The following is a 12364-nucleotide window of genomic DNA, read 5'->3' as shown; positions in this document are numbered from 1 at the left end:
TGTGAAGCAGAACATAGAGACCACGAGACGGTACCTGTTGAAGAGGAGGGGGCTCTGCAGAAAGTGAGACCTCAATCATTTGTACTTACAGTGCTTTGCAGATTTTTGTTGTCACTCCAAGATATGTCAGATCATTTTAACATCAAAGATAATTTGAGTACTTTAAAAAGTCTTGAAACAAGTTTAACCACTGAACATTTAATAGATGAAGTATTAGGGCCATACTAAGAAAAAAAAATAAAAATGAGAACTAATATGAGAATAAAATCGCTCAAGAATAAAGTTGAAAAATTATGAGATTGCAGCCGTAATAATACAGGAAAAATGTTGGACTAATACAAAATTAATGTTACAAAAATAGTTACACAGGAAAAACGTCAAAGAAGTACGAGAATAGTCGTGCAAGAAATAATGAAAAAAAAAAAAATTGAACTAAGGAAAAAGTTGACATTACACAAATAAAGATGAAATAATGCAAGAATAAAATTTAAATAATATGGGGAAAATTACTAAATATGAGAATCATGTCAAAATAATGAAAATAAAGTCATACAAGAAAAAAGTCAAAAATGAGAAGGAAGTCACAATGAGAAAAAAGTCACATCCAAGAATAAAGTTGTATGAGAAGAAATTCGAAATACGATAATAAAGTCAAAATAATGTAAAACAAAGTCAGAGTATTACATGAAAAAAGTCAACATATTGAAAACGAAGACATATTTCAATAATAAAGTCAAAGTAATGCAACAAAGCTGTAGTGTTATGACTATTTTCTTATTATGTCAACTATTTTCATATGACTTTACTCTTGTAACTACATGACTATTCTCGTATGAGTTTATTCTGGGAATATTAGGACTTCTTGTAATTTTATGACTTTATTCTCATAATTAGAAAAGGTGACAAAAAAGAAAAAAGACAAGAACTCTGTAAGGGAGTAAAAACGCTCTCAGTGCTCAGGACTAGGCTTTACTGACAGCCATTAACTTTCTTTTAGGAAAACCTTGAATCCAAACGAGCAAAAATCAAACTCATGATCGAAGAAAGAACAAAAAAGATAGAGGAATTTACCTTGTCATCAGAAATGAGAAAAGTGAGTATCTTCATTATATTTATATTTACAGGATGGCTTAAAGTGACACTACATTCAACAATATTTGTGTATTTCGGATAGGTGAAAGCAGACAAACAAACGGAGGACGGTGAGAAGCTGTTCAGTAACCTGATGGGCAGAGTGCAAGAGATTCAAAGCAAACTGCAGTCAAACATTGAGAAAAAATTGAGAAAATCCAAGGAAAAAGTCCAGTTGATGATTGAGGAGCTAGAAGAGGAGGTGGCAGCTCTGCAGAGGAAACACTTGCAACTAGAGGAACTGTTACAAAGTGAAGACCACTTTCAACTTCTACAGGTTAGCCAGTCAACTAAGCTTCACATCATGTTGAAACAGGAACCTGGTCACGTTCTTTAAAAAAGCTTCACAGAATAAGTCGTGTCTCAACATTTTCAATATGTAAAGGCCTGCATGTGCCTTTACACATGCAGGCTTTGTAACAAGACACATGAAGTTTAATTTAATCTAGAAAGTTGAAAAATTTTCAACTTTTGTTACTGTTGTCGCTGCTGCATCCTGTGTGTGTCGAGTCCATTACCCCTGATGGGGGCAGGTGCAAAAAAGCTAGCTAGCTTGCTCACTTCATATGGGAATATACTAGATTAAATTAAACTTCATGATAAAATCTAAGACCATTGATGAAACTTAAGGCCGACTTACATTTATTTTTAAGAATTTAAGACATTTTAATGCCTTAATTTTAGAAACATTAATTTAAGACTTTTTAATGTTGGACGGACACCCATATTGGTTAAAAATGTAATATGCTTCATTCAAACTGTTTTGAAAAAAACAAAAAAAAAAACATTGTACTCCTCTCACTGACTGAAAATGAGAATTGTACATGTTAGCTGGTAAACGTAAGTCTGATGACAAGCTAAAAACCAAAGAAACATTTGATCTACCTGCTCTAATGTTAGATTTGATAAAAACTCATCAGTTTCACTGAAGTCTGGAAATTGTGCAGAAATGCCAAAAAGCATAAACCGCCTGTTACTCTGTTCAGTCTTTGCAGACTCTGAACACCATGTCTGAAATGAAGGACTGGTCCAAGACCAAGGTCTACCCAGACGTCTGCATCCAAACTGTGAGGAGAGCCATGGATCACCTTATGACCAGTTTTCAAACCGAACTCAAAACGCTGACAACCATGGGTAATTATTCATAGATTCATAAATTTCTCTTGGTAATGATTGACCCTGGCAATAACAATGTTCTTGTTATTTTCCTTTTATAGAACTGACCAGAATAAGACAATACAAAGGTCAGAATCTGTTTTCTGGTGGTTTTATTTACTTAAACCCATCTTCAAAAGATACTAACCCTTCCTGAACTTTGACTTTTTTATTTTTTTTTAGAATCTGTCACTTTTGATGACTCCACTGCCGGCCCTGGTCTTAGAGTATTAGAGTATGGGGAACGTCTAAAGTTCTCCAAAGAAGCCAGGTCACCATCTTATGAGTTAGAAAGGTTTGACTTACCCATGGTTTTTGGGAAGATTGGCTTCACCTCCGGTCGGCACTACTGGGAGGTCCAGGTGGGCCTGAGAAACAACTGGCATGTCGGTGTTGCCCTGGAAATGGTGGACAGATCAGATGAAGTAATCGTGAAAAAAGAAAATGGATTCTTTTCCATGGGAAAGTCTGGCTTTGACTACTATGTTCATTGCTCACCACAGAGAGTTCTTCATCTCAATACCAGGCCAACGAACATGGGGATTTATCTGGACTACGAGGACGGCCGGGTGTCCTTCTACGACCTTGATAAGAGGTTCCACATTCACTCTTATGTAGGAGAAAGCTTCACAGGGAAGGTTTTCCCTTACTTCTACCTGTGGAGCAAATCAAAGAAATCTGAGGCGTTAGTTACTAATCCCTACTTGTCCTCATTCAGTCTTTCATGATCCAGCTAAAGGCTATCATAAGGTGAAACTAGATCGCTGAAAGCCAAAATATCTTCGTCATTCCTGCTGTTAAATTAACCTTCTAGTCCATTTTCTTTTCGTCCTACAATGATGTAACTTCAGCTGTTGCATTGACTTTTCTGCGGCTCCATCAGACGAGTAAAGGTAGAGTTCAAACATGTTGACAAATGTCCTAAAATGTAAATCTGCACCAATTATCTTTTTCTGCCTTTCTGTAAACTGGGAAAACATTTTATGCACAAATTGTAAATAGATCAACTAATAGCCTTTTCTCTGTTTGATTCTTGTGAACATAGCATCAAGCCTACACCCTGCTGGGAAGAAAATGGTACATTATTTTTTTTTTATTCTGCTTGGGTCCTCCTACAATGTTAGGTGAACTCTAATGAAATTATGATTTATTCCTTGTAAGATATGTTTATCTAAAGTAGGGCTTCACAATTTTTGGAAAATATTTGATTTCAGCGCCATTAGTCATCAGTTTCAGGACACTTTTCTTTGTGTATCATTGTATTATGACCCCCCACCCCAATCTATGAAAGGACATACAACTCGTTTGGACAATAGGGGGCAGTAGAGAAAATTTATCTGGCCAAATTATATCCTATTAAATATTGATTCCAAGTAGTCATTTACGATTGACTGGTGTTGAGATTATCATTTCTGTACAGCTCTGATCTAAAACATTACATACAGGTAAAACATGTCACTGAATATCAATTATGTTTATAACATTCTTGATAAGAAACGTACTGAGATAAAAGTGCTTCTTTTTTGCTAATAAGATGCTTCTATAAAGACTTAAAAGCTGGTCTACTGACTTATGTCAGTTATGTTGGTGTGGAATTCAATGATTCTCAAACTTTAAGGTCAAATGTCCAAATGTGATTTCCAGATGAGGTCGAAGGTCTTGAACAGTGTGTGCTGTGAAAACACCTTTTATCAAACAATTTATAAGCAAAAGAAAAGTCAGTTTAGAGAGACTACAGTTTTGTGGTTTTAACTCATTTTATCTTTATTACTCTGAGAAAACGTTTACAATATTTTTGCTTTGTCCTTTTTTATTCATAGAAAACTTCATTTTATAAGAAAAGTATTTATGAAAACTCCCATCAAAGTGGAGATTTGAGAAAACTCAATTTTTGTGTTTGAGTATCAAGAAGGGAAAACAAAAAATTGGTGTTCCACGCATCACAGTCTGCGACAAATTATGCGCCAATACATACACATACTTACTTTGACAGGATTCCTAAACGACTTCGTCTTGTATTTCATCAACTTTGTATTCTAATACTCATGTAAAAGTAGCTCAACTTCTCTGTCTGTCCATACTAATCCACACAAATTAAATACCTTCTGGCGCCATGCTTCCTAACAGGAAGTGGTATTGTATGGTGTTTTAGCTTTGCTCTACACTGCCCCCTATGGGTTTGGCATATTTAAAACAGCGTTCAGGGTCGGATATGTGTGGGTTTATGTGGGTAAAGAACTTTTCTCAAACAAATCCCATGTATAGTATGTTGTTTTTGTTGTTGTTGATGTTTTTTAACAATGTGGTGGAGATATTTGTTTTGATAAAGACCTGACTTTATGTGTACAAGGCTTGAGTCTTTTCCTGTTCAGTATTAGTTTTCCCACATTCATCTTGGCTTTGTGTATTTCTCTGTAGCCCTTACTGTTCATTTTTTCCCCTTTTTGTTTAAGCACATTTCTTTAGTATGTCCTCCCTCACATATCCCCTCGTATTCCCTCACCTGCTCTGTGTTCTGTTAATTGTACTCACCTGGTTTTCTTTCTATCGTCACATCTCCACAGTATTAAAGCTATTTGGTTTCTTTCACTTAATCACTGCTGCAGTCTACTGTTATACTGTTGCTGTCAGCCTGATTCCTGTGTGGTTTCCCTGAGTTCTGTAAGTTTATCATACAGAACTTCATAGTTAAATTCTAGTGCCACCACGCGCCTACCTCTCCTGCTGGTATTTGGGTTCTCCTGAAAAGCCGCCAAATGTGACAAGACGGATACACTGAAGCATTGATGTGGCCTGTTATTTTATCCAACCTTGTATTTACTAGCCAAATCATTCCTTACCACAACATCTACTAAAAATGATCCTTGCTAGCTACAGCTTTAGCGAACAAAATAACCAATTTATCTCCAATTTTGGTAAATGGAAAAAGTAAAAAAAAAAGTGGTACTTGTAGACTATGAAGAATATTCTCATAAAGTGACCCTGATAATAAAAAAATTCAAAAATCCTCTTTTAGCAGTGAAAATAATGTTTTCATAAGTACATTAATGAATATTGTATTTTCAGATTTTTGCTTCTTCTTTCGATTGATCAGATTTTAGATTCCTTGAGACAAAGGAGGGGAAATTCTTAGTTTTAGTGGTCCCAAATTTACTGAAGTCATATTTAGGCATGCTAATATTGAAGGAATTGTTGCTATTTCAGGAATAATCTTCAAAATGGGCAACGGAACAGTAAAGTGTCCCGGGGGCAGACGTGGGAGGAGAACGGGAGAAGTTGGAGACTCAGAGTAAAGACTCTCGCCACCACAACATCAACAAGCACAGAGTTTGTTTCTTTCCCATTGGCGAGTACGTATTAAATAATAAATTGTCTTGCCATACATCTAGAATGTTTTCGACATAACTTTGCTTCTCAGGCTCTGTGATGACGCCGAGGCATTTCCCCTAGATGTCGCAATTCCCTGATGTGACGTCGCTGTTACGTGATGACCAAGTCTGTTTATCTCCCGCCGGCGGCACGTGTAGCTCATCTCATCCACAGGAACCAATCACAACATGCATAGATTTTACTTAAAGACGTAGTCATTTTTCCACCGTAACGCTTCAGGCATAAGTGAGAGAGTAGTCCTCCTCCCACTGCTGCGGGGCCGGACGGATCCTGTCTGTTCCTCATATTTCAGAGGTTAACAAAATAAATAAATAAAAATAAATAAATAAATAAAAAAGGGGGGGAAAAAGAAGAAGACGACGAAAAAAGTAAAAAAACAAAACAAACAACATATAAATCTAGAAGACCTCTCGAGGCCGGCTTGTGAAGAGCAGTTTTATGGACGGGAATGTGAGTTTAAGAGCATCCAGGAAATTACAGTTCTAAAACCCCGCCCTCTCTTTTCCCGCACAGAGGTGCGCCTATATCTATATAGGAACAACAAAACAAGAATACAGCAGATAAGAAGCAAACTTAACTCTGCTAAAGCTTCACAAAGGACAAGTTGGCAATACTTTTTAAAGAAGGGTATGTCCTTTTAAATTATTTTTTTTTTAGATTTCTGTCAGAGGTAAGTAATTATATTGTCAGAGGTAAGTAATTATATACGCTGTTATGACAGGTTTTGTGTTTTTAGTGACTTTTCAGTGGGTATGTTTCATTTTCACTTCTGATTTCTAAATCTATGGCCAGAAAATAGATTTTGCTCTAAATAAATGGCAGCAAGCGAGACAATCAGCATCTCATCTTGATTTATTATTATTATTATTATTATTATTATTATTATTATTATTATTATTATTAGTATTATTATGACAGCCTTTTCATTTCTGATTTACTGAATGATGCGTCACATTTTTAATGTCATTAATGCTCTGACCTATCACAGTCAGGGATTAATAGTACTGGCATGAGAACTGATATTTGTGCCAAAATACACAAGTACACCTGCATTATTAGGACTCAACTTGATTACAGTGGGTAAATTAGAATAAAACTGGGATTTATGTAACTGAATATCTTCAATACTTTATTCTGTTTAATTCTGTTGGAATTAAATTCCTCAATATTTATGGTCCTGTTTGTCGTTTAAAGTGTGTTGAGGTAGCATTTGTCTCTTTGTTAATCAGTTGGGTTGAACCGAATTACCTTTGAGCCAAAACGGCGACACAAACGACAAACTGCAGTAAAACGGATCACATGACTCAACTTTGCCAAAGGTCAGCCCTTTGCTGCTGATGGCTTTTTAAGAACTCATTTGAAGGTTAATTCAGAAAATGAAGTTTGACTGCATGTTTCCGGTCTCTTAAGTTTTCTTTGATTCTGATGACATGAGTTGATGGGAAATAAACAGAAAGGTAAACACAAAGAGTCGGATAATGATTAGGTTTCTGGATTGTTTTTGTTTTTCCATATCGTCTTGGCAATGCAGGATTGTACAGGCAGATGGATTTGATCAATTTGCAACTGGCAAACCAGAAAACCAATTGAACCGTAAAAGGTATAATCTTTTACAGACTTTAGAAAGGACATACATGGGCAGTATCCCAGGACCCCAATTTCCAGGGGAGGCCCAAAAGATTTGAGGTTTAAAATTTGTCAGCCACCTTAGCATTATGTTGACTTTTGAACAAACTCTTATTGACGCCGCATCATTAATCACTCATCTCGCATCAATGCAGGTCAGGGTATCTATTTTCATCCACTGTAGACATATGAATAAAACTAAACAATTAATTCCCCAGCTTGATGGATTTGCAAGCAACCGACAAACAGGAAAACAATTCTGACTTGTAAACGGTATGATTACTTAACAGCTGAGTCAAAACCAAGACACGCAACATTTGTTGTTGTGTAAACCTTCCAGAAATCTCAGGTCTTCTGGTTCTGGTCTCCTCTGCAGCATTCAGAGCATGCATACAAGCATGCAGCTTGTATGCATCACAAATCTAGAACAAACTTCTGGAAAACAACAAAACAGCCAAAACACTGAGTTCCTTTAAATCAAGGCTTGAAACCCACCTGTTTAGAGTTTCTTTTGATTAGTACTAAAAGCAATATTGACCAAGATACTTTATGTAACATTGCTTGATGATGGTATTTGACAAAATGTAACGTTTATTACTCATTTCATAATTCGTTACTGTATGGCAGGGGTGCCCAAAGTCGGTCCTCGAGGGCCGGCATCCTGCATGTTTTATTTCTCTCCCTGGTGGTAGTAACAACCTCCTCAGCAAGTCAATGTTCTCCTTAGGTCTTCTAATGAGCCATCATTTGATGCAGGTGTATTAAACCAGGGAGAGAACTAAAACATACAGGATGCCGGCCCTTGAGGACCCACTTTGGACACCCCTGCTGTATGGAGTTTTTATGGTTTAAAGCACTTTGAAATGCCTTGTTGCTGAAATGTGGTACACAAATAAACTTGACTCCACTCCTACAAACTGTACCCAACATCCAGTTAAATGTGAATCCGTTTCGTACAAGTTGCATGCTGAGCCCGAACCTGATGTCAGCGCCTGCTGACTGCTGCATCTGCCTGGATGAGTTCACCAGCCCAGCATCCCTCCCCTGCGGACACAGCTTCTGCCTGGAGTGCATAGGAGAGTATTGGAGGATCAGCGAGAGCTGCCAGTGCCCCCTCTGCATGGCGGTCTTCCCCAAACGGCCGCAGCTGAAGACTGAGCGAACTGAAAGCGAAGCCAAACCGCTCAAAGCGGGAGAGGTCCCGTGTGACGTCTGTCCGGCTCGGCGGGCCGCGGTCCGGTCCTGCCTGGTGTGCCTGGCCTCGTACTGCTCCGCTCATCTGGAGCCACATTATCAGAGGGAGGACCTCGGACGCCATCTGCTGGTCAGTGTGGCGAAGAACCTGGAGGACTCTGTGTGTCGGCTACATGGGAGGAAGTTGGAAAAGTTCTGCCGGAGTGACCGAACCTGCATTTGCGCCACCTGTGCCAAGACGGAGCACAGAGGCCACCATGTTGTTTCTATCAACAAGGAAGCTGCTAAGAACAAGGTAAAGAGGGATTTTTGTTTTTGTTGGAACAAAAATGGATTTTCTAGCAAATTTTTGTGAAATTTAACAAAGTTTGAACTATTTTTTTTTTCACCTGAAAAATTGAGCTAAAAGCATTATACTGAGATAACTAGCACCTCCTGAAGGTTTAGCATCATGTTGGCCAACCAGAAGATTTTCTAAGCTATTTAACCGTCAAGCAGCATAAATTGGAAAAAAAAACAAACAAAAAAAACAAAACAAAACGGGTGATCCAACTTTAAAAAAAAAATGTTACAGGTAATCAAACGAATACATTTATTTGGTTAACTTAAGTTTATAAAGCAAGCCTGACGAATGTAATTTTTTATTTTTTAAAGTTGGAGTGTTTAAATATGTCAGCAATATTTTTTGTTATGTGAGTTTTGTGGCTTTCTGTGCATATTTTTTTTTATGATATATTGAAGAACCAATTCAACTTTTAACAAGTCTAATTGGTCTATTGCAAATGGCTCTTTGGTTCTACCACAGATGTTCTTGATAATTTTAAAATATTTGTGCACAAGCAACTATTTTTTTTTTAGAATATAGAAAAAAAAATCCAGGCTTTAGCTGGTTTTTAGGGTTCTTTTGCATGAGATATTATATTAAATTTCCACATCAGAATAAGTATCCATAATATTATTTTCTCTTTATGTTGAAATCTAAGTGGGAATTTGTTTTTTGTTGTGAACATCATTTCCCACAGACATCACCATTCCATTGACAGAAAAGAAAATGTATCAGAACTCCTTTTTGTAAAATGTTTTGTTTTTAAACCTAAAAACAAAAAAATGGTGGGATTTTTAAAAGATGACCACAGCATTTCTAAAGTAGACACATTACAAATGTTGAAATTGTCTTTTCACAAATGTTTATACAAGAATTGTGGCTCTAAAAGAGTTTTATTTAGCTGAACAGAGGGCAAAAACAGCAGGAAAACACATGCATCCTATTATAATAGCAAACTGTAACTTCAGAAAAACGGCACTGTCTTTGATAAAATCGTCGTTCTCTCCGCAGACTAAACTGAAGCGCAGACGAATGAAGCTTCAGCAAGAGATTCAAGAGAAGCTGAGTGTGGCTGAGGACGCGGAGCGGACCGCAGGCCTCCATGGAGGAGAACTTCCAGCAGAACTTTGGGCGCAAACCAGGAAGCTGATCAAACAGCTGGAAGAGGAGATCAGCAGGCTGCAGGAGAGGAACGCGAAGCTGGAGCAGCTCTTACAGACCGAAGACAACCTCCACTTTCTGCAGGTCTGACATGTCGCCACAAGTCAACCCACTGAAAAAGGAAAAAAATCTAAACGGTTGTTTGAGTTAATGGATCTTTTTGTTTCTCCGCAGCGATTCCTACACTCCTGTTCATGAGCGGAACGACAAGATGCTCGACATCTGTGGACCAAAGCAATAAAATTGTGACATAATAAAAATATATATTTTGTTCTATAAAAATATGAGCTCTTAGAAATCTGTCTCCTTTTGTAATTTCTATGCACACCTTCCCACTCTGACCAGACTTCTGCAGAAGGCCTTCATTAGTTATTTTATTCATTTAATTTGAACATGACAGAAGTATAAACACATGAACAAGGAATGCAAAAGACATATTTTGTATTACAATAATCTCAACAGGCTCAGCACTTCATAACTGAGCTAAAATAATATTCTATAATGGGTATGATGTGTGTGAGATTGCCAGAACATACACAAATATTTTATGACCAGGAACTCTGTAGTTAGATGGCGTTCAATAACGTATACTGGAGTCGTTCTTCCCTTTGCAAAGTGATTATATACTGACTTTCAGTGCATGTTTTGGGTTTTCTCTTACTAACACTAGCAAGTCATCTTACCTAGTTTAGTGGTAGAATTATCTCTTCTTGACAAAAGTTGTCAAAAAGTTGTGGATTCTTTTTGACCTTTATTGTGTAATCCCCCCCCTGAAAATAGCAATTTCATAGTGTACAAATCTCCTTTATTCCTCTTTAAACAATGAAATATTTCCCTAAGGAAAATATTACTCTTCAGAGTTGCACTAAAAAACAAATTCAGTTTTTTCTATTTAGTCATATATTTACGCATAAATTGTGCTCTCCAAATAATCTCTCAATCAAAAGATCGGTATGCTTTTAGTCCTTAGTGCTTAATGTGTCACTTTCCACAACCCAAAACTGTACAGCCCTCATGATCTCTTCGGTTTTATGCGGAATGGGCTTCATAGTGACTGTAAACGTTACTACCTACCACCAGGCAACATCCAGCAACATGTAAATAAAAGACGATGACTCAGTTGTACACCTGCTTTCCGTTTCTAAATGAAGGAGGTGTCTGAATTGACCTATTATATAGAAATGAAACTTGGCACAAGTAGGAAGTCAGAAGGGAACAGGGCGGACACTGCTAACGGGAGCGGCTCAGCAACCTGAAGGTAAACCTCTGCTCTAGGTCTTCTACTTCTGCTTTTGTAAAATTCTTGTGTTTAATCTTTTCTAACACTTGTTTTGGAACATTTAGGAGTGTGGTTTATCTTATTTGAGACTTGTATATTGTTAATCTTTTCACGCTCAGGGCATGTAGTTCAAAATGAAATTCTCTTCTGTTTCACAAAGAATCAAGAGAGTTGTAGCATAAAAATCAGCTTTTTTGACTACTTCCTTTTTGTTCAGACTCTCAACAAGACAACTAGCCAAACCTCCACACTCAGGGTCCACACAGTTTACCTTTGGAATCTTTAAACAAAATAATTGAGTAAAAATAAATAAAAAACAGAAATGTTTTACTGCTAAACACCATAACAAGGATCTAGCAACATTTTCCCTCCCTGGAAAAAATTGCAAAATCCTAGAAAGGTGAAAGGGTACTGTTTTCTCAATAATTGGGTGGAAGAGCTATGTTTTTTTTTCTTTTTAAGAAAGTGAAGGAAAGTTATCTCAACAGGAATTGATACAATGTAGATACGGTAGAGATAAACGTATGCGTCACCACTGCTTGCAAATCAGCTACTCATCTAGTTGATTTGGGTGAAATAACGGAATATAACTTTTTCTTTTTTTCCAAATCCAACTAAAAAGCCACAGAAAACCACTGGCACTTTATTTCACTCAGCACATTAATTACATGGCAGAAAAGATTTTCCCACAAAGATATCTTAAAAACATTTTGAAACTGACCTATGACATTTTGTTTCACAACAAGCAGTGCTTTATTTAATCAGTGTTTTAGATACAACAAAACATTATGAAGTAACTTTGATGCGCAGTCCTGTGGGCCTCTTTTTTGAAATAAGATAAAGAGGTCTTTAAATAACCAGTTATTTCCAATTCATTATCAATTACATATTTATTCTTATTTTTAATTCGATGTTGCGTACTTGAACCACATACAGATTTTTCCATTTTACCTAAATTGCAATATTACTCATTTACATTCCATAGCTTCTTACATTTACAAACCAAATTTAAAAAGAGCTTTTAGATACTTGAAACATCCTCCTATCCATTAGAGTCACCTTGGGAGCTCTCCAGCAGTCATGGATTTATTTATATATATATA

At 36.9% G+C, this 12364-nt stretch overlaps 2 protein-coding genes across 2 annotated transcripts in view; both read left to right on the top strand.

The window, feature by feature from the left end:
- Positions 1-4022, top strand: part of LOC103153178 (E3 ubiquitin-protein ligase TRIM39-like) — an 11244-nt gene extending 7222 nt beyond the window's left edge. The window contains exons 7-12 of the mRNA XM_007573994.2: positions 1-63; positions 998-1093; positions 1175-1408; positions 2118-2265; positions 2349-2375; positions 2470-4022. Of these exons, the coding sequence (XP_007574056.2) occupies positions 1-63; positions 998-1093; positions 1175-1408; positions 2118-2265; positions 2349-2375; positions 2470-3014 (1113 nt within the window). The 3' untranslated portion in view covers positions 3015-4022. The remainder of the gene's footprint in view (positions 64-997; positions 1094-1174; positions 1409-2117; positions 2266-2348; positions 2376-2469) is intronic.
- A 4154-nt stretch (positions 4023-8176) lies between these two features.
- Positions 8177-12364, top strand: part of LOC103153157 (tripartite motif-containing protein 16-like) — an 8677-nt gene continuing 4489 nt past the window's right edge. Inside the window, exons 1-4 of the mRNA XM_016661738.1 lie at positions 8177-8791; positions 9833-10066; positions 10157-10172; positions 11181-11240. Of these exons, the coding sequence (XP_016517224.1) occupies positions 8267-8791; positions 9833-10066; positions 10157-10172; positions 11181-11240 (835 nt within the window). The 5' untranslated portion in view covers positions 8177-8266. The remainder of the gene's footprint in view (positions 8792-9832; positions 10067-10156; positions 10173-11180; positions 11241-12364) is intronic.

This window comes from Poecilia formosa, unplaced genomic scaffold, assembly GCF_000485575.1.
Source record: "Poecilia formosa unplaced genomic scaffold, Poecilia_formosa-5.1.2 Scaffold341, whole genome shotgun sequence".
NCBI classification, from domain to species: domain Eukaryota; kingdom Metazoa; phylum Chordata; class Actinopteri; order Cyprinodontiformes; family Poeciliidae; genus Poecilia; species Poecilia formosa.
Note: the sequence above shows the minus strand (reverse complement) of the source record. Positions and strands in the feature narration are given on the sequence as shown.